The 27,999-nt window shown below is 41.7% G+C and overlaps 1 protein-coding gene across 2 annotated transcripts in view; it reads right to left on the bottom strand.

Moving 5' to 3' along the window:
* Positions 1-27,999, bottom strand: part of LOC111864314 (potassium voltage-gated channel protein Shaw) — a 261,436-nt gene that overhangs the window by 15,548 nt on the left and 217,889 nt on the right. For both annotated transcript variants that reach the window (XM_023851473.2, XM_033751436.1), the window contains 4 exons: positions 17,382-17,624; positions 15,339-15,650; positions 9,894-10,103; positions 13-166 (listed from right to left, as the gene is read on the bottom strand). In XM_023851473.2, coding sequence (XP_023707241.1) covers positions 13-166; positions 9,894-10,103; positions 15,339-15,650; positions 17,382-17,624 — 919 coding nt within the window. The remainder of the gene's footprint in view (positions 1-12; positions 167-9,893; positions 10,104-15,338; positions 15,651-17,381; positions 17,625-27,999) is intronic.

Raw genomic sequence — 27,999 nt, 5'->3', positions numbered from 1 at the left:
AGAGCTTATCACCTATTTTAGCGCTTCCGAAGGCGTCCTTGAAGATGGCGGGATGGTGATGTTTAATGGCGTTCATGCGTCGATTGATGACGCCTTCTCCTCTTTTCCGACGCGGTTGCTCTACCGGAAGTACTCTGCGCCGCTTCTTAGGAAGCTTGGATCTAGCCTGGAACGAAAGTGGTTGCGTGACGTCACGGATATATTTACAAGAGAAACAATAGGAGCAAAAATATAAACCGAAAATGAACAAAATGACGAAGGAAACACTAAAATAAAAGAAATATGGAGAGAGTATTTACTTATTATTACTAAAACTATTAAATTATTATTATAACTAACTTCATGGATCTGAGTCCTTCTTGAGAAACCACCAGTTGTGCAGCTACTCAAGAGCTCCCGGACACTTTATGGAATCAGAAGGCTCATTACCGTGTTTTCAAGGGCCCTCCAATGGTCTCTATCCTGAGCCAGATCAATCCAGTCCATACCACCCCATTATATCTCCATAAGATCCTTTTTAATATCATACGCTCACATACTACTTGGTCTATTTCCTTCTGGCTTTCCCACAAGTATTATAATTGCATTCTTCTTCGCCCCATTCGTACTACATGCCCTTCCTACCTCATCCTCCTTGACTTGATCATTCTAATTATACTTGGAGAAGAGTACAAGTTATGAAGCTCCTCATTATGCAGTTTTCTGCAACCTCCTGTCACTTCATCTCTCTTCTGTCTTCTCTCTTACACAACGCTATGGGCCTCCGCGTCCCTTTTACAGGGATAACTTAAATATTATTGTTATTATTATTATTATTATTATTATTATTATTATTGACTTAATATATTTTGACGCATACAAAAAGTATTTGTAGTCCTTAGTCACAAGAATTTTTCCAAGGCGTGCAATATAACCATGACTGTTGATTGAAGAAGTTAAATTTACTGGCTCTACATATCAGGTGTCGTCACTTTGACGCTTTTTCGAAAAATGTTTTTATTCACTCTAAATATCGTCCCGCTTTCTCTTCAAAAGATTCGGTGTTCATGTCTCTCCTGTGAACATCCGTAACTTCACCATGTTCAGCTGTTATTTCAGCCACTGCCTTCAGCTTCGTGTGTTTCTGCTGCAAATGCAGTTTGTGACTTTATAAACTCACGTTTATCTGCAAATAAACTTAACTGACCGATTTTTCTTCTTCTTTTTGTCCTTGTGTTACCTTATTACTGTTGTATGCATTCATGATATGTAATCGTCAATTGTCTGTTGAGCTGAGAACGCAAATAAATAAACAATTAAATTATTATTACTATCATAATTATCACATGTATGAGTGTGAATATAGACTGGGTTTCTCTTGATGACCCGATTCTCTGATACAGCGCTTGACCACACTTTGAAGTTCACTATTACACACATATATTGTCCACAATCACATTTTCAGTGTCGTTGCTTGGCAACGGCTTCAACGGTGGAGGATCCCTTTGCTCTTAGTTTCCTAACTGCCCTTTGCCTCAGCTACCTGCTTCTAGCAGCAACAGCTCACAACAACTGAATCCCAGCTGTCCTCTAACTCACTAACTCACTCACCAACCAACTAACTTAACTGTCTCACTTCAATGATTGACTCTTTTCACTTACTGAATCTAACCACTAACTGACTGACTAAATTGAATGCTTATAATATCTTGGAACGGACCGCACAGAATACACCTTTCCTCTGCTGCTGTTTCATCTTTGCAGTTCAAAAATATTTGTTTGAGAAACCGTTACATAGCAACGGCTGATGTATATTTGCTTATTCTGCGGTCGTTGCCTGGCAACGCTTTTGCATGCCAAATTATCGGCATCATAACAATTTTAGTTGCATGGGTATTGCCAATTCCAGTGAAGATTATGATATCCTTTCTGAGAATTCTCCAGTTATGTTTAATGACTCTGTAATTAATGCATCAGCTTTGCGAGGTGTACAGTCTCAGTGTTGTAATTTCTATGTTCATGTTACTCATAGTTCCTGTAGAACTTCACCATATTTTCTGTAACTTATAAAGCTCCGTTATCTTTCATCTCTTACCTGTAATTGAATTCTGTGTTGTCTTCTCTGCTTATGGCTTTATTTTATTACTTTTTCAGTTTCTAGAATATATAGCAATAGATGAGAGAAAGGCAGCGCCATAGCTCTAGCGGTTAGTCGCTGGCTTCCCATCACAGCGGCCCGGGTTCGATCCCGGGTCTGGTCAAGTGGGATTTGTGGTGGATAAAGTGGCGCTGGGGCAGGTTTTCTCCGAGTACTTCGGTTTCCCCTGTCAATATTCATTCCACCAAATTCTCCATCATCATAATCACCCGGGGCAGTGTCCGCCGTGCCGAGTGGACCCAGCTGGACTCCAACCCTTACTAAGCGGAAAGAAATAGATGAGAGAATGACTGAAGAATGACGACTTGAAAGGGATTTGGAAGGAAGCGTTCATGGCTTAATAGGGATACCATTTCGGCATTTGCCAAGAGGAATTGAGGAAAACCATGAACACCTCAGAATAGCTGGTCCCCGGTCGAGATTCGAACATATGTTATTCCTTATAAAATAGTACAGGGTTACAGCTGAACCTTGCTGTGTTCAAGAGCTTAAATCAGATTTAATATATCCTGGGTGTTAATAGAAATCCAATCCAATTGTCTCTTTATTTACGTGCTGAACTCAACAGCCAATGGCAAATTACAGAGCCAGAACGAATACAAACAGCAACTGCAATAATAATAATAATAATAATAATAATAATAATAATATAAAGCTATCCCTGTAACAGGCCATGAAGGCCCATAGGGTTGTGAGACGTTGAGAGCCCCACATTGTCTAGACAATCGGCTCACAGATGGCGGTAAGGTTGTCAGCCCTACGCACCGGCCGCCATTTACCCCCAGAAATATTCCTGGTACTCATTTCTGTTACATGCTGAGTCGATCCAAGGACCATAGTGCGGCTGGAAAGATTAGGTCAATTGAAAAATCAAGTGAGCTCATTGGGAATCTAACCCGTGACCTTCCGGCTTGTAGCAAAGTGCCTTAACGAAATATGCTCTTTCCAAAATTAGTCTTGTGTCTGTCACATTCATGATACTCTTATTCAATTATTAGTATTTACTTCGTGCTCTCCTGTAATATTCCGTGTAGCTGTTAGCTCAGCAAGCAAGCAGTTAAAAATTTAATTAAATTGAAATAATTTCCGCCTCGTCTGTCACCTGAATCGTCATTTACTGCGATGCACAGAAATGTGATGCTGTAATCCGGGCTCTGAGGAGTGCGATACACGAGTGAGGCGGACCGCACAGGGAACAGGACCAGAATAAAATGGAGCATATCCGGCAGGACATTGGGCTCCACCTATGCGGAGCAGCTAACTTCGGAGATGGAAAGATTTTTACACTTAAGGAAGGAAATGCACTCGAGATGAATAGAGAATAAGAGAGGGGGGATGCTTTCAGTAGGGAAGCCTCTCGTTGCCATGGCAACAGCAAAAGAAATCTGCAGAAGTTGCATGTACAGTGCAACGCGTAATGAAAAAGACTGGGTACAAACACACAATAACTGAACCAGGACGCTGATGGATAAGGAGAGAAACTCGGTGAAGAAGCAGTAAAACGTAAATGAGGAGAAAAGGAAAGAGAAAAGATAAAAGGAAGTCGATTTTCTTTGAGTTACATTTTGAGAATATCAGTAATTACATTCTCGTACATGGCCGATAGAAATTGAAAGAAGAATTGAAGAAATAAAAAGATTTTGAGAAAATTAGTCGTATCTTATTAGAGACAGTAATCCGGCATTTGCCTGACCGCCTCTGTGGTCAGGTGGTCAGAGTGCCTGGTTACAGATCTAGAGGTCCCGGGTTCGATTCTCGGAGCTACAAGATTTTCTGAGAAGTAGTGGGTCCGGAACGGGGTCCACTCAGCCTTTTGACGATAATTGAGGATATATTTCAAGAAAACAGCGGCTCCGGTCTAGAAACCCGAGATTGACGGCCGTGGGAATCCGTTGAGCTGACCACGCGACACCATCTATCCGCAAAATTTGTCACTAACTTCACCGACAACCGGCGGTTGCTAGATCGGTATAGTTAGATTGCGGACTACAGGCCACGGAGATTTTTTGCGTCATATTGTGTGTAAAATAAGCTATTAATATTCCATCATCACAAAGTTTGTACAGTTATAATATGCGTCATGTATTAATTACTGTGTGTTTCGTCCTTCTTTTTTTCCCCCTTGGCACTACAGCCCCAGTGGACCTAGGCCTATCTCCATGAACTCCGTTCACTTCGGTTTTTCTAGATCTTACACATTCGGTAGGACTCCTTGGGCGGGTGATCAGCTCGTCGCAAGGCCTCTACCTGTACACAAACACAGAAAAACGCATACACACAAACTAAACATCCATGCCCTGAGTGGGATTCGAACCCACGATCCCGGTTTCAAAGCGAGCGAAGACAGTACATGCCTTAGACCGCTCAGCTACCGTGACCGGCCGTCCCTCCTTTACTTCTTATATAATGTAAGGAGACTAGCAGATCTGAGAAGAAAGATGAGAGTAAGACAATTTGTTGGTGCCTCATGATGGCAAAAGATTTCGAAACAACTTGTCGTGTAATTATACAAATACTATGTTTGAAGGAATGAGAGGAGATACATAGTTCTGGCCCTTTTTGGCCATCGTCAGGCATACACAACTTTACTTACAATCACATATTTTCTCTGGTCTGCCATTCTCGCTAAATTAGCCAAAGAGTAAAAGAGGCCGAAACACGTAGTAACACACTGTAAGTGCACAAATATTATGATGATGGAAAAGACTAGATTATTATACAAAAAAATAATGATAAAATATAATATTGTGACCCGTTATTAAGGAACGACCGCAAAATAAGCAACTATACAACAACAGCCGTTGCTAAGTAAAGGCTCCGCAAATAAGCATGATTACATGGCAACAGGAGAATACAGCAATAATGGAAGCAGTGTTTTCTACTATGTCCGTGTCGATATATTACAAAGATCAGTGAACTGTGAGTTTTTTATATATTATATATTTTTATGACGCTGGAAGGGGTGCATTATAGTAAAATTTTTTTGCTAACGTTGGGAGGGCGTGAGTTAGTTAGATAACTGGGTTTTAGTCGTTGAAAGCTGTTGTGAAATACAAACCCCGTCTACTGTCACTAAAATCGTGACAATATTTATAATTTGGAGGGGGGGGGTTGTGAAAATAAAATTGGTGTAATATCTTAACCATCTGAGTTAAATATCTGTGTTAGTCTATTAAGACAATTGCTGGTGCATAAGTGTCATAGGTTAAAGTTTTGTACTGCATGTCTTGTGACGTCAAATGAAATATAGGGCATAAGGAAATTGAAAAGTCTATGAAAAATGAAACACTCAGGAGAAAATATCGAATCGCTTTGACAGTCTGTGATCTGTTCAATATATTCGAAACTTCTCTACAGAATATATGTCCTTGGGGAAAACATCAACCATTTTCTTCTACAGCTTGTGATGAACAATAAATGACTGTTGCCCTGTATCATACACAGCGGTCTCTAGCGCCTAGAATTTGAAACTCGCTTCCATTAAGAAAGAAGACATTTTGCGTTACGCACAAGTCTACTCGAGTATAAACATGTCCCTGTGTTTCATTAATAAAGCAGAACGCCACTGGGACGAATGGGGAAGCGAAGATGCAGCTTCGGTCTTCTTAACTCCTGCACTAGATGAAAGTGAGTGGTTAGAGTCACACGCTCGCCAATTTGGATCCCATAAAAGAACCTCCAGAAAGAATTAATTAACAATTTGGGTGGGCCCCGGAGCCGGTACAGACATTATGAAGAAGATAAAGTCTCTCTCCCTAGGTAGTTAGTTATTGGAGAGGGTGGGTTTCCCTATGCACTGAGACCTGTATTGGTCCATTGTGCTTCCCTCTATGATTTCTACCAGTCTCTATATCCTACCGGTACTGGTGCTTACCATCAGTCCCGCCCAGCCAGCGAGACCGGCTCTACTAGCTGAGAGGTATCTATAATGCTTCCCCCATCTACCAGAGGTATTAGAGACTGCTGTTGGGCGGGAAACGTCCGTTAATTTGGCTCAGTGACCTCCTTTGGAGATATGAGGTTCTTTTACGTGCCGTAAAGCTACGACACGGGACTCACGGCTTAAAGTCCCTCCCGGAGGACTTGTTCCCTGAATTTTTCCGCCCTTAAAAATTCTACGACCTCCGCCGGGTATTTGAACCCGCGTACCACGAGTCATGAGGTGGGAACGTTACCTCTAGACTACGGAGGCCGCTAAAGTTGACACTAACTTCGCCGACAAGCGGCGGTCGCTCGGTCGGTACAGTTCGCTGGCGGACTACAGGCCACGGATTTTTTTTTGTTTTGCTTCATTGAAGGAATCTCTCATCAGCTCAGTTTATATAGCGCCATGTGATAAGATGAACAGTGAATAGTATAAAGGTTGTAGAAGGAAGTGTTTGTAGCCTAATGTGTGGAAATATTCCGGCATGAGGGACTGAAAAAAAAACACGTAAAATAAGTGTGATATATTTAGGTACAAAGGTCATCTAAAAACCAAATTTTTAGAAGTTCTGACGGAATTTTTTCTATTATCCTGATTTATTCCCAGCAGATAATGTACAAAAAAAAAATAACTCCGTGGCTTGAGTCCGCAAGCGAAAATTTACTGACCGAGCGACCGCCGCATGTCGACGAAGTTACTGTCAACTTTAGTGGATAGAGGGTGTCCCGTGGTCAGCACAACGAATCCCTACGGCGGTTAATTTCGATTTTTCTAGACAGGAGCAGCTATTTCCTTGAAATAGCTACTCAATTATCCTCACGAGGCTGACTGTACCGGAATTTAAAATTCCCATTTTATAATGACAGAAGGAAGAGGTGGTATTCCCTTTATTCAAATTCCAATTATTTCGTCTCCGTTTCGCAGTACACTGCTCACTTTGTATATTAAATGGTTGCCAAGCAACGGAAGAGCTGCGGACATATATCGCTTAAGCCTGATATAACCGGCTATTTGGGTGTCATATGGACTAGAGAAAGATAGAAGAAAAAGTTATCCATGAAAGTCGCCACAGAGGCCCAGAAGGTTGTGAGTCATCGAGGCTCAAACATTTACTAGAAAATCGGTTCACAGATGGCGGTGTGATTTTCGTCCTTACGTGCCGGCCGCCGTTTACCACCAGCAAGGTTCCTGGTACTCTTACAAAAGGCTAATCACCTCCGCCCAGTGAGACGGATAAAATGCTTTTTTCTTTCATTTTTAATCTTTCATCCTTGACATGTTTCGGTCTTAGACCCGCATTGATATGTACTTCTGAAGATGGTCTCTAAAACCGAAACATGTCAAGGATGAAAGATTAAAAAATGAAAGAAAAAAACATTTTATGAGTCACACTGGAGGGAGGTGATTAGCCTCTTGCAAGAGCACCAGTGTGATGCACCATGATGAATCAAATAAAATTCCTGTTACCCATTTCTGTTAGTAGCTGAGTGGACCCAGGGATGTAGTGAGGCTACAAGGGTTAGACCACATTGAAAAATCCAGTGACCTTATCGGTTATCGAACCCGCGACCTTCCGGCTTGTAACATAGTGCCTCAACCAGGCACACTACCGCGTACCCCATACACTATATGTAACTTAAATAAACTATGCAGTTGAGGTAATGGAAATTATGAAATTATGCTGATTAATTGAATATCACACATTGAAGATGTATGGGGGAGTGGAGGTATAGCCGTACTCTTTCTTAACGTCTGCACCAGATGAGGTTGAGCGGTCAGCTTTATCGCCTGACATTTTAAGTACCTATAGGCCGCTTGGCTTACCTATGTCAAATCGATATGGCGTGCGCGTATTTCTTTCTTTTGGGCTGTGACGTTGTATAGTCTGCAGATCTTTACCAGGTTTCGGAAGAAAGTGCAGCCTCTGTCGTCCAAACGAGACAGTATTAATGATCTACCAGACTACACGGTTTCATATCCAAAAAAATCAGTACTCTTACTTGTCACCTCTTGAGAACTTAAACTGGGTTATCTATCATAAAAACTGTGCTATATTATTAACGAGAAATTGGTAGAAACAGATTATAAGGGCGTGTACTGGATTGAGCTGGCTCCAGATAGCGTTAAATAATGAGTTCCTACGAATGTGCCGCATGTGTTCTATAAACATGAAGAATTTTTTGATAAAGTGAGAGATTTGGATAGTTGAAGTTGGTGCTTTATGAAATCTGGCATTGCGTAGTTTGGCACAATATTACCAACGTTTCGGAAGGATTTTCTATCTCCTTCTTTAGAGTAAAAGACAATTTTATCCAAAAAATTGAGTTAGGAAGTTACTACGTTGTCAACGTTCTACGAAAATACAAGTTTCAGGTACCAGAATATACTAATTTTTATAGTCAACCTTGTGAGAACTTCAGTTTTCAGTTTGTTAGTTAATTAGTTGTAAGATTTGAGGTTTTTACCGCGGTGACTATGAAGAAAGCAGTCTTGTTGGATGTGGCACCGTGTAGATGTGGTGTTAACCGACGTTTCGTAGGAAAGTATCGCCTCCATCTTCAGGTTAGAAGGGAAAAATAAGAAATCTGCAAGTGAAGAGACCGTGAGAACTTTCTACCCTGAAGACGGAGGCGATACGTTCCTACGAAACGTCGGTTAACACCACATCTACACGGTGCCACATCCCAGAAGACTGATTTCTTCAATTAGTTAGTTGTTCTAAAAAGGGAATTGAGGAATTAATTACAGAAATATTAATAATTTGTCTCCTATCGCAATTTAGCGCTTCGTAAAGGAAAAAAGTAACAGTTTTAAGCGCTCTCGTTTTCATTTCACATCTCCCTACTTTCATATTATTTACATCAAAAGGAATGGCTTCTTTACGCCAAAGTAGCATATAAAGCGAAGAAGAAATTTATTTGATATTCATGTACACCTCTTCATTCTGAAAGTGAGAAAATTGTCATTTTTTACTTTATCTGTCACGTTGAAAATTAATATAGTCGCAGCCAAGCAAATAAATACGTCTTGTGTCAGAACTCATTACATAGAGGAAATACAAGGTTAGTATAAAAGAAATAGACGCTTTCAACGTTTTATAGAAACCGAAATACTATTGGTATAGCCAAAATACTTACATGGTTTTTCAGTATATGTCTTTAACACACCGGAGCATGTCCTCGTCAGTACACGTAACAGTTGTGATGCGTTACTTTAGATCATTTACAATTACAGCAAGTGGAGGAACAAAAAATCTGTCTTTGACACAACCACACAAGAAAAAAATCAGTGGCAGTCAGATCGGAATTCTTGCTGGTCAACTTGTCAGTGCCGTGCTCTGGTCTGTTGAGAGGTGTTCAGAACGAACTGGGTTATCGTATTGATATCTGCCGCGTGACAAAAGTCTCACTCATAGAACATTTGTAACTTAGTCATAAAAACTTGAACAAATATATTATTTCTTTTATTGCTAGTGGGGTGGGACTAAGTCCCTTGTACTGCGGCCACTTCTGGCTTATTGTACCAGCCCCAGATAATAGGTGAGGGTGATTGTGGAGCAATTGGTGGAATGAAGATTGGCAGTGGAAACCGAAGTACTCGGAGAAAACCTGCCCCAGCACCACTTTGTCCACTATAAATCCCACATGACCAGAACCGGAATCGAACCCGGGCCGCCGCTGTTGGAAGCCAGTGACTAACCGCTTGAGCTATGGCGCGGCCTAGCTATAATATCATATATTAGTTCACATGAGGTACAGCGCATTTTCGTCAAAGCAGGGTACAGAATAATGTTTTGACTATAAAATTATTAAATTCATTCCAAGTACTTACCTGAGTATGAGAATAAAACATGGAGAAGTTTGAGACGATGACCGGAACCGGAAGTGCAATCGTAAGTACACCAGCCAGCGCACAGAGGGCTCCAACGAACATGCCAAGGTAAGTTTTGGGCACCATATCGCCGTATCCCACCGTGGTCATGGTCACAATGGCCCACCAGAGGCCTTCAGGGATGCTTTTGAAGTCGTTGTGTGGGTTTGGCTGCCGGTAAGTTCAGAGAGCTCGTTCATCTTCGCAGGACACTTTGTCACGTTAAAATTACGTTGCTAATGTTTATTGCTGAAAACTGTGCTAAGTTAAAATTGCATTGTTAACATTTATTGCTGAAAACTGTGCTATGTTAGAATTAGATTACTAATATTTATTGCTGAAAACTTTGTTACGTTAAAATTATATTGCTAACATTTATTAATGAATATTTTGCCACGTTACAAGTATATTGCTAACATTAATTGCTCAACACTTTGTTATGTTAGAATTACATTGCTAACATTTATAGGCACTGCATCGTCTGAACGCCGTAACAATTCAGGTTGCTAACATGCAGAGCCTCGGTCCCTGACACTAAGGGAGGAACATAGACTGAGGGTGTTTGAGAACAGGGTGCTGAGGAGAATATCTGGACCGAAGAGAGATGAAGTGACGGGAGGTTGGAGAAAACTGCATAATGAGGAGTTTCATAACTTATATTCGTCTCCGAGTATAATTGGAATGATTAAGAAACTAAGGATGAGATGGGCAGAGCACGTAGCACGAATAGGGGAGAAGAGGAATGCATATTGTATATTGGTAGGAAAGCCACAAGGAAAAAGATTAACAGTAAAACTAAGACTTAGGTGGGTGGATAATATTAAAATGGATCTTTGAGGGATACGATGGGCTAATATGGACTGGATTGATCTGACTCGGGATGAGGCAGAGTGGAGGGCTGTTGTGAACACGAAATGAACCGCCTGCTTTCGTAAAACGTTAGGAAGTTCTTGAGTAGTTGCGCAACTGGCAGCTTCTATAGAAGAACTGAGTTATATGGAAATAATTAGTTAATTAGGATACATAATACGAAGAGACTGGTCTAGAGAAAACGCTAGGCGGAAGGCGTTCGGTTCGAAACTCTGCGGGGACTGACATTTTCGTAGATTCTGCTTAGTCATTTAGGCAAAGGCCAGAATAGAAATTCGGTTAGGCCAAAACTCGACAATAGAAAATATAGAATAGGAAATAAGACCTCGAGTGTGCGTGTGTCCAGAAATGTTTCGGCAGGGTAACATTGCTGGTTCGTATCCTTGAGGCCCCTGCTTCATATCCCGGACTGGAGATAATCTGTGTTGAATGAGTCTCGTGTTATTCTAAGACTTGTTCTTCCCATATCGATTCGAATTCAATGTTGAATAATCTTTCATCATTCAATCGATGTTATCTATTGGGAGCGCTTTTAGATAAATGAACACATAGAAGCGATGACGTGTATAAGCTTGCAAATTAAACAAATAAAGGTGAAGTTGTCCTGTGCTTAACTAATCAAGTTCTACGCCATGAAGGCATATGGGGGAGAGGATGTATAGATCCACCTCGGCACTAGTTGCAGGTGAGTGGTCAGCTTCAGGCCTCAGCCGCTTTACCCCCGGGAAAGAGGCCCCCCCCGTACCCATTGTATAGGAGGTTGAACCCCAGAGCCGGTCTGGACAACATGGTGGAGAGAAAATTCTTGACCCTACGGGACTCGAACTCCGACCACTCAATCGTCCAGCCCGTAGCCAGTCAAATATATTCGACCTTTGTTCGCTGCAAAATTATAGGTAATATTAGCAGTGGTAACTCCGACTATACAGAACCAAATACTTATTTGATGATAGTGAACACAGAATTTGGAAGGATGTAAAATGAAGCACTGGCTCACTAATTTGAGGTACTATAAGAGCACTTTCTGACAAAGACAGAAAAAAACCACGAAAAACCTGTTAGTACAGTCGAAACCCCGACTGAAATTTGAACTGGGAACCTCGAGAATATGCCAGAAGTGTTGCCCCTTGATCGACATTTATTTTGGAACATATCGTATGTGTATAAATTTATTGAGAGTTATTGAAAAAAATAAGTTGATATATTTACCCAAATTTATGATATATTAAATAAGTATTAAGAGAGCAATTGTACATATATTTAAATATCATTCTGATGCCCTTAAATTTGAAAGAGTGTCTTAAAGTAGCCCAGTGAAGCGAGCGGATGCATCCCGTTATGTTCTGAACTGTAGACCGAAGGTTGGTGTTGGTCCAATATACGTATATTCCGTCCATGTTGAAGTGGTTTCTTCCAGACTTTTCAAAGAGCTCTTTCAGCAAGTAATTCTCATGCAACTGGTCTGGAGAGGCTTGTCCACCTATTCACCTAATTTGACCACAAGTAGCTGTGAATATCCTACCCTTACTGCGAGATTTTGGGCTTTATTTTGAATTGCTACAGAGTAACCTAGGCTAGGTCTCAAAGCTAATTAGTTGCCAGGTAGTTTGCAACAAGTGTCCTTCTTCTTGTTCCCCGTGCAATAACCAGCGAAGCATTAAATTAAATAAAGGTCTGTACTGACCAGAGGACGGTCTCAGACCGGAACAAATCTCCTCAGACATGACCTGCACTCTAACGGATGAAACACTACTTAAAATGAAAAAGATAGAGAGGGACTCACGTTGGACTGTGGATACAAAACCGTACGAATTCTATAATAAGAAGTCTGTCTGATTCAAGAAAACATTAACTTGAGAAACAAATAAAGCATTAGAGTACTATTTAAATACTATTACAAGTCACGCCATAGCTCAAGCGGTTAGTCGCTGGCTTCCCACCCCGGCGGCTCGGGTTCTATCCCGGTTCTGGTCTTGTGGGATTTGTGGTGGACAAAGCGGCGCTGGGGCAGGTTTTCTCCGAGTACTTCGGTTTCCCCTGCCTCTCTTCATTCCACCAAAATTCACCATCATCATAATCACCCCGGGCAGGTACAATAGGCCAATCAGTGGCCGCCGTGCCGAGTGGACACAGTTGGACTCCACCCCCCACTAAGCGAATTAAAAAAAGACATTTCACTAAGTCTACCATAATATTTCTAGTAACGGACGGACACGCAGGGATGCAGCTAGGGATTTTGCACCTTCGGAAGCGCAGAGAGTAAATTTGCCTTCCTTTGTTCCGAACACGTTTCGTGTGAAGGGCACAACATCAAAGTTAATGACAAATTTCTTCCGTGCTATGAAACCAAAAGACGAGGGCACATGGGGATGTGATCTTATAGCTATAATTTGGGGCTCCAACATATTTTTCCCGAAGAAATAGCCCCCTTTACACTGACTTGGAAGCTAGAAGGGCACGGGGGCATTCTCAAGTTCGTTTTAAAGTGAATTATTCATTGACTCTATCAGGGCTCGAACTCTGTTACGTGCAATTTGGAAGACAGTGTGAGAAGACGAAACGTAAAAATGAGAGAAGAAATTGGTTCTAAACTTATCACCATGTTTCGAAGGGCAAAGAATGGTTCGTTCTGAAAACGTGGGCTATTTGTATGACGTAAAAAGTGAGTGAATGAAAGTAAAAGTATTTTTTTTTTACGGCAACAGGTATGTTGTTAAGGGATATTTGTGGTCAGTCAGTAGAAGTATTTTGTAACTTCTTTAATTGATTTTATATTCATGACTAGAGGATATATAATGTTAAGAATCAGGAACACCTCAATCTTTCTCTATCAGAAAGTTGCCCTGACAACAGGCGTGGCAGTCATCCGCAATGCTTGTCAGTGTCAATTGTTTGTTAGGTGGCAGCTGGCAGAAGCTCTGGTAATAAAAATCTTAAGGTTTCTGCCTTCACTTTGCAGCTCCAACCCATACTACACCAACGAATCGACCGTTAATTTCTGGGTATTCTGTGCTCAATTCTTCAATCTACAATTCAACGAAATGCATTGGCTTTGTCCATATGTAACTGGTAACAATTGGTAACAATGCGCTGCGCATTGTCCCACTCAGAAACTGGTTCTCCCCCCTACATTTCGTTCATAAGACAGCGTGAAAACAGATTTCATACTTTGTTCCTATGCGGTATAGTGCAGTCTGGTAGGCAGGCAGGCAGGCAGGCACTTATGTCTGCATAGTTCGTGCATCTGCTGGCAGCCACCCAGTGTCATGCAGAGGAAACATGTACTTCACTGAGCAAGGTTCTTGGTTAACTGGACTTCATAACTCTTCTCTATTGATTTGGTGAGCGTATTCTATGCTAACACAATCTGTGAGTTAAACATAAATAAAAGTGGAACTGTCCCGAGCCAGTTCCATCCACCTCACACCCTCACAGTCTGTTTCCCTAAGATCCCTCTTACTAATCAACTGACTCTCTGGCAGGAGAACCCGAGGGTTCAACACCGCTAATACCAGAGCCCGGCATTAGACACGATCCTGAGCCAGTTCCATCCGGCTCCCATCCTCACAACCTGTTTCCCTAAGATCCATCTTACTAATTAACTGACTCTGCTAGCAGAACCCGAAGGTTCAACACCGCTAATATGTACCACTTTATAATGGTAATAAATAGCATTTCAAAAATTAATATCCTTATAAAATTGAGCAATATCACGTAGAGCCTCATCTGTTTTTATTTTCATAAGTAAAACACTGCGTTATTACACGGAACGAAGAAGCAAAAAAGTATCTGAAACCAGCCGTGTTTAACACATTGGCGCGGACTGATACAAGAGCTCAGCTTTCAGTTCAGTTTTAGGTTTCTCGTTTGAATTAGTCAAAGGTCGTAGCCAGGGGATTCAAGCCACACGACATGAATCGGTAGAGAGTGTCAGGTACACGATCGGAATGTATGGCCGGTAGCAGTCGTTTGTTTTATCCAGGCGCTGCTGTAACTTGTTTTATTGCCTTGCGGCTACTCCGAGCGTGTTTAAATTATTAGGCAAATACATGGGTCAGGTTTCAAAGTGGAAGGCAGTGTCATCTGTTGTAAATATTGTAAACTAGGTCACTGTAATCTCATTGCTAGTTCCTGTAGTTCAAACGGACATTTTCTTTTAAATTCGCTTAGTGGGGGTGAAGTCCAACTGGGTCCACTCGGCACGTCGGCCACTGATTAGTCTATTGTAGTCTGTTCGGGGTGATTATGATGATGGAGAATTTTGTGGAATAAAGATTTGCAGGGGAAAACCGAAGTATTAGCCGAAAACCCGCCCCAGCGCCACTTTGTCCACCACAAATCCCACTTGACCGGAGCCGGGATCGAACCCAGGCCGACGCGGTGGTGAGCCAGCGATTAACCGCTTGAGCTATGGCGCTGCCAACGGACAATTTACTGTCATATTTAACACGTCTGGACGACGTCCAGTCCCTAGCCAGTCGCTTTACCGAGTACGCTCTCCCGTATTAATAAGTAGATTTATTTGTAATGAAATACCTGGAGCCGCTCCGCATAGTAAACCAGGCTGGCAAACACAACAATGCCGAGGACGAGGAAGAAGACAAGAAGCGTGAGTTCCTTGGCTGAGGCCTTGAATGTGTGAATGAGTATCTTGAGACCTGGCGAATGGCGAGTGAGCTTGAACAGTCTCAGTATCCTTATGATGGAGAAGAACTCGAGGATGTCTGCTTTGTCTATGCGGTGGGCCACACTGCTTTGCAGCAAGATGTCCGTGTAGAAGCTCAGGGTAGCTACGAAGTCGATCACGTTCACTGGCGATTTCACGAACTGCATCAGGTTAGGACTGACCTGAAATCCAAACCTTCACTGTAACTCACACATACATCTAAGTTGGCTTATGTTATTTCCAGATGATAAAGGTAAAACTATCCCTGTAACACGCCGTGAAGGCCCATAGGGTTGTGAGACGTCCCACATTTTCTAGACAATTAGCTTACAGTTGGCGGTAATGTTGTCAGCCTTACACGCCAGCCGCACTTTAACCCCAGGAATATTCCTGGTACTCATTTCTGTTAGAGACTGTGACGACCCCAGTCCCGATCTGCAGCTGGAAGGGTTGGGTCAATTGAAAATCCAATGATCTCATAGGGTATCTAACCCGCGACCTTCCTGCTTGAAGCACAGTGCATCAACCACTATACTATCGCGTGCCCCCATTGTCAAATTATATGTCCTTCGAAACACCATCAGATTATAATGCCCAGTGTGACTGAAAATTTGTTCTCTCTCCTTTTTAATCTTTCTTCCTTGGCATCTTTCGGTTGGAGCGACCATCTTGAGAAGGATATATCAATACAGACGGAAACTACTATTACAATGTGTTTGTTCATTATCAATATATACATACAGTATTATCAAAATGCAATTCTGAGCTGCCTCCGTAGTCTAGGGGTAACGTTCCCACTCATGACGGAAGGTACGCGGGTTCAAACACGGCGGAGGTCGTGGAATTTTTAAGGGCGGAAAAATTCAGGGAGCAAGTTCTCCTGGAGGGACTTTTTAAGCCGTGGGTCCCGTGTCGTAGATTTACGGCACGTAAAATATCCTCATGTCTCTAGGAGACCTCTGAGCAAAATTAGGCAAAAAGTTTCCCGCCCAAGTAGTTTCCAATGCCTCCGGTAGATGGGGAAGTTATCGGGTACCACTGCCAGAAGAGGGCCGACCTCGCTGGCAGAAAGGGGAAATAGCGAGCACCAGTACCGATAGGGTATGGCGACAGTAGAAATTAAAGGGGGACGTATGCTGAAAGATTAAAAAGGAAAGAGGAAAAAAATTATCAGTCACACTGGACGAAGCTGATAATCTTTTATAATATTAACAGTGTGACGGAGCAGGATGAACCAAATCAAACTATGAGAGTGTTGTATGCCACAGGGTATGCCACTCTGTTGTCTGGCAGAAGGTTGTGAAATTTCTGGAGGAAAAAGAGACCTTCGTAATCAACGCGGTAGCGTAATTCCGCAGAATTCTGGAAAATACATATATTAAAGTAGCCGGTGTTATAAAGCAAAATACCGTAATATAAATTTTCATCACCATGAAAGTATAGAAATAAACTTACGCAAACTGAGTAATAATATCTGCACACTATTTATAATAGTTATAAAATCATGACTCAGTTTTCTGGTATCAAGTAATGAAATTTCCACCACAACAGATGTAACGCTTATACTGTTAAAGTCCACCCGCTCTACGAAGGAGGATGTGCCATACATCGTGTAGGCTACCTTACGGTAGAAAAATCTCTCGTAAATATGTTTCAATTCCCTATTGGCTTATAAATATCGGATGGGGGTCGATAACAGAACCTAGTAGTTTTATAATGATGACGTAACGGTCTACGTCACTAACTGACAACGACGCATACTTATTCCCATAGCAGATGGAGTATATGATTTGATCTACTGCTTTGTTCAAAATAATTTAAAATCTTTATTATGTTGTGTGGGAAGTATTGCGTAATTGTGAAGGCTCGCTACGCCTAAGTTTCCTGTGTTGTGTCGATGGAACTTGACTTACCACTGATCTTACAGCGAGCTCAAACGTGAACCAGGCGTTGCAGACGAGTTCGAGGTAAAAGAAAGCTTCATGTGGGTCAGTCCTCTCCTTGTCCAGCGTCCACGAGTACTGCAGACCTCTAGAGTCCTGGCTGACGTTGACTGTGACATTCCGAATCACAGGAACTCGCATGTTGGGGTGAGTCTTGAGGCAGAAGGACAGCACCGAGACGCAGATGAAGAACACGGACACCACTGCTACCACCTGTCGGACAGTAGCGACACTTGGCATGCAGGCGGGCAACAAGTGGATATTTCCAAATGTGGGGACTGTAACTGTGTGGATCAAGACAATGAAAGTGCTGAAGGGGGGAAGGAAGTGTAAGAAATAAAGGTTGGAAAGGAAAGGGAGTAAAAAAAAATACAAAAAGGGAGTATAAATAGGAAGATCAAAAATTGGATATGATGTTCGTACTATGGTAACTTCGAAGAGTAGGGACTTCTGTTTTGTAACAGCGTGTAATTATGAGAAATCTCGACGTTTCAGAAGAACATATTGCCTCAGTCTTTAACGTTGAAGACTGAGCTAAGCAAGAAGCCAGCAAAAGCTAGCTGAAAGCCGTTTGTTTTGAACACTTCACGGCGTTGCATCTCAGAATTCCTCAAGAAATGAATAAGAAGGAAAGGAGGACAGAAGTGGAAAATGAAGGACAAGATAAAGATAGGAAAAGGATGAAACGTGTTGAAGAGTATTACTCGTACTTTCTGGGATGTTTCGCAGTGTATTCGGTAATTCATGGACATTTCGGAGGAATATACTCTCGTCTTCCTCAGATTTGAAATGTAAGTGAATGAAGTAACCATCTAGAAGCAGGCAGGAACCTAAACTCAGATTACTCTTCGACCTTGAGAAAGAAGGCAATATATTCCCCCGAAACGTCGTTGAATTTATATTAGACTAAGTGAAGATTTCGTACCCGCCTAGTAAACTAAATTAACTGATAATCTTGTTGTTATTACAATTATCATCATCTTTATTATCAGCTTTATTCCTAAGCATCTGCTTCAATTATTTGCATTCTTTTCTCTTCCTTCTTCATCTAATTTTCTTCATTCCCTCACGCCCAGTCTTTCTTGTGTTGTTCTTATATCTACATATATTTTCTTATTATCCTTTAATCCCATCTCTTCGTCAACATCTTGTTTCTTTTTTCTCTTCCTCCAGCTTAACCTTAGTCATATAGTCACGTGATTAAATGACTATAAACGGGGTTTGTATTGGTAATTTAATTTACTGAAATTTTATACGTCGTAACTGCAAGTAGCTTCTATTGCTAATTTACACACTCTGCAGTTTACTACAGCACCCACTACTTCTTCTCAGTCTGCTGTTTCTTCGCAGATCGTGGCTTGGTAACGGCTTCCAACGCCGTAGCTTCCTTAGCCCCCGTGTTAAGTTCATACTGGCGGGCGACTGCCTCACAACTAACTAAACCTTAGATTTGTCCTACTTGTAACATCTCGGCACGAACCGCAGAGAAAACTACTCTCTTCTTGCAGCCCTTATATTGTTGTGTGACGTTACCGCGGTCGTGACGTGTTCCTCTCTTGCTTGTATACGAGCCATTACCTAGCAACGGGTCTACAAGCTGTAATATTTTCCCTTTTCCCCTTCTGTACATCTCTTCTTTTCTTCGTCATTTTGCATTCTTCGTAACAATGTTCTGTTTTTAATGTTTCTCCACGTTATCTTTCTCCTCGTTTATATCGTTCCTATCTTTTTATTATCATACATTTATTGCCCTTATTCTTGTTCTTCGATGTTACAATTAGCATTGTTGTGAGTTCTTGGTATGAAGCGGCTGCCTTTGTTTGTAGGAAGACTTGCCCATATTACAAATCTCTGCAATGGGTGCTTTGAGTTTTCTTTCAGACAAGAAAACGCATTCAGAAATGAAAGCTATCCTTTGAGAGACGCTGTTCGAATCAATCATCGTGTTATCTCACATTCCTTGAAGTGCTCCTGACTTCATCCATTCAGTTGTAATCAGGGCTCTGGAGGAGCACAATGCGGGCTTCAGTCTGTGTGATGTAGCCTTCCCAGAGTTGCGATATGCAGGCGAAATTTAACCACGAAATTAAGCCACGTTTCGTGAGATTAGAATCGGGTTTGTTTCCTCACATTGTAACATCCATCAATCACATACCACAACAGACAGCAGGTCACTCTGATACCAGAGGCGGTATTCATTGTCAGACTCCTATAAGAATATATCCAGTTATTCTAAATTATTGTCGTGCTTTGCGTTGTCGATAATTTTGAAATCGGAAAAAATAAAATAAAACTGATTACGGAATATGAAAATGTATCTCAAAAAGTTTTATGTGGCAACGCTGTACTAGCCGCATTGATGTCTGGGAGAAAATATGACATCATACGTCAAAATGACGACTGTTGAAGAGAACGCAATGTACGTATTTGTAGTTCGGTTTTTCCGAACAAATCCGTTATCAAAATGTAACTTCGTTACAGCACTCAATATGGAAAAGATCCACTGTCAGCTAATGCAATCCGACGTTGATTAAAGCAGTTTCAAGAAACTGGGAGTGTTCTGGGCCGGTCACGGTAGCCGAGCGGTCTAAGGCATGCACTGTCTTCGCTCGCTCGGAAGCCGGGATCGTGGGTTCCAATCCCACTCAGGGCATGGATGTTTGTGTGCGTTTTTCTGTGTTTGTCTACAGGTAGAGGCTTTGCGACGAGCTGATCACCCCCCCAAGGAGTCCTACCGAATGTGTAAGATCTAGAAAAACCGAAGTGAACGGAGTTCATGGAGGTAGGAATAGGCCGAGTGGGGCTGTAGTGCCAAGGGGGGGAGGAGTGTTCTGCCCCGAAAAGGAACGCGAAGACCAAACACTTCGCAGGAAGATGTTGAGCGAAACCAGGAATATTGGACATCTTACGTGCAGTGAAAGGTACGCATATTGAATTTGTCTAGCATTCTGCAGTATTGATTTTATAAGTAATAAAACTTCTTTGTTATATTTTCATTTTCCTTAATTAGTTTTCTGTTTATAGGCCACGGAAACTCCGACAATAATTTAGAATCGCCTTGCATTTCTTGTGGCTCTCACTCTCTCAACTATATAATATCTGAGGGCATGACTGAATAATGACGAACTGGAAAAGATTTTGAAGAAAACGATTATGGCTTGATGAAGCTACTATCCTGACATTTACTTGGAGGGACGGAGGAAAACCATGAAAACCTAAATCAGAATTATACGATGTCCAGGACGATATTCGAACCGCGAACTTCCTAAAAAGAAATCCAGATGTTTACCACTACTCCAAACTGTTCGATCACGGGAGTATATTACTATAGGTTAGGCCTATTTAACAACGACGTAGCAAGTGAAGATGATTAACAGAGAGATGGACCGAAAATTACTGTGGAGGGGACAAGTTTCTTGTTTCGTATATTTAAAGTCACGGGTTCAAATCTGGCTCAAGAGACATGAGATCCCGATAAAAATACGATGCTCTGTAACTTTATGCCGAAACGTCTGTAAGTTTGTTGTAATGAGTCGCAGCTGTGGGGGTCCATATTTGGGGGCGCACGTTATTTCCGTATCGAGTCTCCAGGAAGTCTTCGGCTTCGGAGACCTGAATTGTCTGCTAGTAGAACGCTGGGTCAAAAGCAATGACGATTTATTGAAACGTCGTGGCAATGTGCTACAAACTGCGAAGTGTGAGGTCTTATGGAATGTAACTTCGTTTAATGCTATAGATATCCACCGACGTTTCGGAGAAAAGTACTTCCGTCAATTTTAGGGTTGGCAAGCCAAGCAAGGAATAGAGACAAGTATTAATGCCCTTGCTCATCCTGTACGAGTACATCTCAGAAGTTTGCACCGCCCATAATCACCGATATGACAGCCTCAAGTCCAACAGACTTATCGAAACCTAGTTTAACGGGAGATTGGAGAAAGCTGCATAATGAGGAACTTCATAAGTTGTACTCTTCTCCAAGTATAATTAGAATGATCAAGTCAAGGAGGAAGAGATGGGCAGAGCATGTAGCGCGAATGGGGGAGGACTACATGTAAGATACTGGTGGGAACGCCAGAAGGAAAGAGATCAATGGGAAGACCCAGACTTAGGTGAGTGGATAATATTAAAAGGGATCTTAGAGAGATAGGATGGAGTGGTACGGACTGGACTGATGTGGCTCAGGATAGGAACCAGTGTAATGCTGTTGTGAACACGGTAATGAACTTTCTGGTTCCATTAAATTTTAGGAATTTTGTGAGTACCTGCACAATTGGCGGCTTTTCAAGAAGGGTTCAGCTCCATGAAGTTAGTTTAAAGCTCTAGGGCCGCGCCATAGCTCAAGCGGTTAGTCGCTGGCTTCCCACCGCGGCGGCCCGGGTTCGATCCCGGGTGTGGTCAAGTGGGATTTGTGGTGGACAAAGTGGCGCTGGGGCAGGTTTTCTCCGAGTACTTCGGTTTCCCCTGCCAATCTTCATTCCACCAATTGCTCCACAATCACCCTCACCTATCATCTGGGGCTGATACAATAGGCCAGAAGTGGCCGCAGTACAAGGGACTTAGTCCCACCCCACTAGCAAAAAAAATAGTTTAAAGTTCATTGAATTTTCATTCGAAAATTCTTAAAAATAAATTTAAATTTCGTGCTGCTATCGGGAATTGAAACCAGCACCCCAAACACTAACACAGGTTACCGTGGACGTTATCACATCGCTGCTGAATGTTCTGCCTCCTCCACATTTGCTGGGTTATGTTCAGAGTGGTCGCTGGGCCCTTGGGATTTCTGAAGAGACTGCCTTAAACCCCAAAGTCGAGTTTCGAGTCGTAATTCTGGAGCGTGTGTGTAATGGCCGTTAATTTAATGGGATCATAAGTCCGGAAATTCACAATTCCAGAAGTTTTAGGTTTGAGGTAAGTCTGCATGTGACATTTACATGTGTCGGGTTCTCAAAGTCTCTGAGGCAGTGTGCTCAACGGAACAAGTCTGGCCTACTTAAACAATATAAGATATTTGGCAAGTGGCAACTAAGTGCGTGTCATGTTTCTGTGCTGCAAGAACTGCGTGTTATGTTATGTTCCCGTTCTCTTTCTTACGTCACTCTATATTATTCTCCCAGTTCATTTTGTCCCTGCTATCGTGGTGTATGTTGTGTTGAAATTTGTCTACTTAGAATAAAGTGAGACCGATTTTATTGGTACATAGGCCTTAAATGGTCAATTGTACCAGCCTAAGATCAGAGACTAGAGATGTGGATGACTGAAAGAATGTGAATTGGTAGGGGAAAAACGCGTCAATGCTACTTAGCCTTCCATAAATCCCACATGCAGTGAACTAGGTTTGAACAACGACCATTGTGGTAGGAAGTCGACGTCTACTTGTTTGAACAGTGGAATGGGCAAACTGCGTTTTAGAAAAGAGCATAACCTCCTTAAAGACACAGATATTGTCCCATATAGATATTGCCTTGCAGTGTTTGACTAAACTTCGAGAAAATAAGTCAAGATGGCTGACAGCCGTCCGAGTTCCATATTCTGTGCCTTATGAAGGTGTTTCCAACATGACACCAGTATGCGAAGACGCTCGGTTTTGTTCTTGTATAGAATAAAATACCATTAACACTAATTTTTAATTTGTGCCTGGGTGTCTGTACAAATTGTTAGACAAATTAATTACATCGTATGTTATTATCAGAACTTCACTGATGTCAGATGAAAGCAGAAAAATAAAACATACACAAATACACATACACAGACATAAATACATTCGTGAATTCACACAAACACACAAGCCAATATAATATTGTAGATGTGTAAATAATTTTTCAGAGCAGCAATTATTTCGTCTCCTTCATATCAGAAAGATAAACAAAAACGCCGTAAAGCAGATTTCTTCTTGATACGCTACTTGTCTCCCAAAGTTCATTACCGTGTTCACAAGAGCCTGTCCCGGGTCCTTATGCTGAAGCATCTCTTAATTAAGCAGAATTTGTTGGTTATTATTATACTTGGAATTAAGGAATTGGAAATATTTGCTATTATTCGCAATATGTAACATTCGTACACTACGTTGTGATACATTTGTTGAAAGCAAATATTGTAGAGCCAGACCAACAGCCATTGCTAGCGAATAGCTCTGTGGACGTATTCCCCCGGTAACGAGAGAACGTGCAATAATGGAAGCGGTGTTTCCTGTGTGGTCCGTGCTGATGATATATAACGAGGAGCAGCTGTCATTACGGAACAGTCTTGAGACGGCAGTTAGAAGAGTAGGATGTTGATGTGAGTTTGCCGCCAGCCTGCGAGAACGTGAGTCCGGAAGCAGAGGAACATCTACTGTTGGAAGCCGTTACCAAGCAGCGTAGTAAAGACCATAAATGAGATGACTGCTCGGTGCTTGATAGTGATTTGTAAAGTGTAGTCACGAGTTGTGTGTATGAGGGTCCAATAAATCCGATTACCAATGCGAAACCCTTTCTATAGTCACACTTAACACATTTGAAATATATAAATTCATATTTTACTCTATACAGTATTTTGAAAATCAATTTCTACCTGTTCTGTGTATGCACTGCTATAATCATGCTTATGTATGGAGCATAAACGGACGTTACTGTATTACGAAACTCATATTTTCACTAAAATAGAGTGAGGTGCATACATTCATTGCTAGGCCAGATCATTCTCGTATCCCTGTAACAGACCGTGGAGGCCCACAGGGCAGTGAGAAGTCGAGGCTCCCACATTACCTAGAAAATCAGCTCACAGACGGCGGTAAGGTTGTCAGCCCTACACACCGGTTGCACTTTACCTCCTGGTACTCATTTCTGTTAGAGGCTGAGTCGATCCCTGGGCCATAGTCTGGCTAGAAGTATTAGGTCAATTAAAAATCCAATGACCTCATCGGTAATCGAACCTGCGACTCTCCAGCTTATAAGATGCTTCAATCACTTACGCTACCGCGTGACCCTACACTGTAGGATAAACTTATGGACGTGAGAATTTTATCTTATTACTGTCCTTTGGGCTTGTGGCATTTTCGTTCGGTAGGTTCATTATTATTTATGTCTCGGGAGAAATATTCTACTCCCTTCTTCAGGGTAGAATGAGGAAGACGTTTTGTCCGAAGAATGTGCAATGATCTACCAGATTATACAACGTCACATGTTACAGAGAGAATTCTTTAAATATACGGACACTCACGAGTCACAGAGGAACTGTGGTTACTCAGAAGACCCATTGATCGGTGCCACAACAGCAGAGAAAACATTCCCTGAGAAACAACTCGCACATGTGGAGGGGATATTTACAAATCGATTTGGCCTATGAAAAGAAGTGAAATAAAACGTGGAGAGTAAGACGATAGAGGCAGAAGAATGAAAGGAGAACCAAGAAGAACGAGAAGGGGCAAGAACAAAACTAAAATACAAAAGAAAAATAAATAAATGAAAGGAAGAAAACAGAGAGAGAGAAAAAGGCTGAAGAAGTAAATGAAAAAGTAAGTACAGATAAAAGACAGAAATCCAGAAAGAATGAAAGAACTGAGGGAAGAACAAACATAAAAGGAAGGGCGATAGAAGTTAAGACGAAATAAAGAAGAACTGAGAGGAAGGAATAAGGATACAAAATATGAAGTAGAGAAGGCAACAAGGAAACAAACAAAGAAGTAAAGGGAAAAGATAAGTAAGAAACAACAAATAGTAGGAAGCAAGAAGGAAGAAAAAAGAAATATACGAGTATAAAAAGAGAATTAAAAAGTAAATCCGACAGAATTTACAGAACTGAAGCAGGAATGTGGCATGTACTGTCTTCGCTCGCTTGGAAACCGGGAGCGTGGGTTCGAATCCCACTCAGGGCATGGATGTTTAGTTTGTGTGTGTGCGTTTTTCTGTGTTTGTGTACAGGTAGAGGCCTTGCGACGAGCTGATCACCAGCCCAAGGAGTCCTACCGAATGTGTAAGATCTAGAAAAACCGAAGAGAACGGAGAAGTTCATGGAGGTAGGCCTAGGCCCACTGGGGCTGTAGTGCCAAGGAAAAAAAGCAGGAATGTCAATTCTGGAATGATACTTGTTGGCCTGTACTGGACCGTGGCTAATCAGAAGACCTACCGCTGTCCTACAGATCGGAACGCACAACTGGACGGTTGTCACTTCCGTTTTGCACACAACCTCGTGTCGCTTCCTGTCTCTGTATATTTAAGTTGCCGTTAATGATGAGTCAGACTCAGCACTGATTTTAACGAGTTCTATGTTTGTTTTCCTTCCACTGAATTTCTGTAACAGCCTGCAATTACAGACATTTATTTCAGTCTGCGTATGCGAATATCGACCTAGAGAGTGACCCCCCCCCCCGAGGGTAGTGACGTGTTTCAGACAGCTCTCAAGTGTCACTGATCTGAACCTATAAACAATACATCAATCGCGTTGCTATCACACAGAAATATCTTTACATTTATTTTGAATAAGTCTGTACTCGGTACATTTACTATCGGACTAGCAGAAATTTACCATTACATCTGTTGCAATTACACTTAGTCAAATGTGTCACAGAGAAAATTGTAAATCTCACCCAATGAACTCGCATTCGGTAGTGTAGTTGGTTGAGGGGCTATGCTACAAGCCAGAAGGTAGCGGGTTCAAGTCCCGATGAGGTCATTGGATTTTTTCCAGCTTATCTAATCCTTCCAGCCACACTATGGTCCTGGGGTCGACTCAGCCTCTTAACAGAAATGGGTACCAGGAATTTATTAAATAATTTTCCTGGNGACTCAGCCTCTAACAGAAATGAGTACCAGGAATTGATTAAATAATATTCCTGGAGAGTAAAGCTGACAACCTTACCGCCATTTTTGAGCAGATTGTCTAGATAATGTGGGACCCTCAACGTCTCATAACCCTATGGGCCTTCACGGCCTGTTACAGGGATACCTTCACTTTTTTACTTTTACCTGGTCTGCGCGTCTTTAGGGTTACAGCTGCAACAAGCAGGAGAACTGAATCGTGTGAACCAGTCAGAGGCGAGATCCACAGCAAGGTGTCAAGAAATCTGGATCCATGTTTTCTAATGTTTATCAGAACAAACATCGACCATTTCTCTAAACAATATTAACAGTCTAATTGAACTAAATTCATGGAGCTGAGCCCTTCTTGAGAAGCCGCCAATTGTGTTGCTACTGAAGAACTTCCCAGCAATTTATGGAATCCGAAGGTTCATTATCATGTTCACAAGAGCCCTCCACTTCTCCCTATCTTAAGCCAGATCGATCCGGTCCATACCACCCAATTCCCTTTGTTTATGATACATTTTAATATTATTCACCCCCCTAAGTCCTGGTCTTCGTAGTGGTCTCTTTCCTTCTGCCTTCCAACCAATATCCTATATACAATTATCTTCTACCACATTCGTGCTACATGCCCTGCCAACCTCATCCTCCTTGACTTGATCATTCTAATTATACTTGGAGAAGAGTACAAGTTATGAAGCTCCTCATTATGCAGTTTTCTCCAACCTCCTGTCACTTCATCTCTCTTCTGTCTAAATATTCTCCTCAACACCCTGTTCTCAAACACCCTCAGTCCATGTTCCTCCCTTAATGCCAGAGACCAAGTTTCACACCCATACAAAACCACTGCCAAAGTTATATTTCTGTATATTCTAATTTTTATGTTTTTAGACAGGAGACGAGAAGACAGAAGGTTATGTACTGAATGGTAGCAAGCATTACCCGAGTTCAATCTCATCTTAATTTCCACATGAATCAAATTTTAATTTGATATTAACAGATTAGTATGTGCAATGGAAGCGCAGCGTTTACTGTGAGGTACGACGCAAAGTTATGTTATTTGGATAAAATCCGTCCTCGTCCTTTTTCCTGCGACAGACCAAATGAAACCGAGGTTCTCCTCGGTACTAGAACGAATGCTGAGCTGGTTCACCAATTCCACTTTACACTGCATGCTTCACGTGCAGTCCATCCAGTGTTAATATCAAAATGTTTCCCCCAATACAGTCTTTCCAATGTTAAATAAAAATTAATCTTAATTAGACTTCTTCAACATTAATATCAAAATTTCGGTTGTAAACAACAAAGCTCCTGGTATTAAGAAAGCAGTTTTATGTCCTTCACTTCCCAACCATTTACCGTCTCAGACGTGCGCCTACAAGGACTATATGTAGCAGCTTGAGAACGCTCAGAGCAGGATTTTTTTCGTCTCTCCGCCCTCCTAAAATATTTTTATTTTTTTTTCTGTTCTGCCTCTCTTCCCCTATTCGTGATTTGAACGGTTACTATTTCGTGAGTTTCTGTTTATAAAATAGATTACCTAAGTCACACAGTATTATTGACCTGTCTATTGGTACTAAAAGAGACCGTCTCTTTCAGTGTCAAGAAAATACTCTTTTTCTTTTCATAGTCCCATCGGTCTTCCAGTAGAGTGGCTGTCTTTTATTCTATTACATCACCTTTCACAGGCACACTAGTCTTCATTTAAGTCGAGGTTGAATAATGGAATTTGGGAACTTTAATTCAGAGGACTCCACTCCTGACATCTGTAGCACAGAAGTGACACTAACTGAAGTTCTTAAAACGTAAAA

Source organism: Cryptotermes secundus, unplaced genomic scaffold (genome assembly GCF_002891405.2).
Source record: "Cryptotermes secundus unplaced genomic scaffold, Csec_1.0 scaffold29, whole genome shotgun sequence".
In the NCBI taxonomy this organism is placed as follows: domain Eukaryota; kingdom Metazoa; phylum Arthropoda; class Insecta; order Blattodea; family Kalotermitidae; genus Cryptotermes; species Cryptotermes secundus.
The sequence above is the reverse complement of the archived record's forward strand: the minus strand, read 5'-3'. Positions and strand labels throughout refer to the sequence as shown.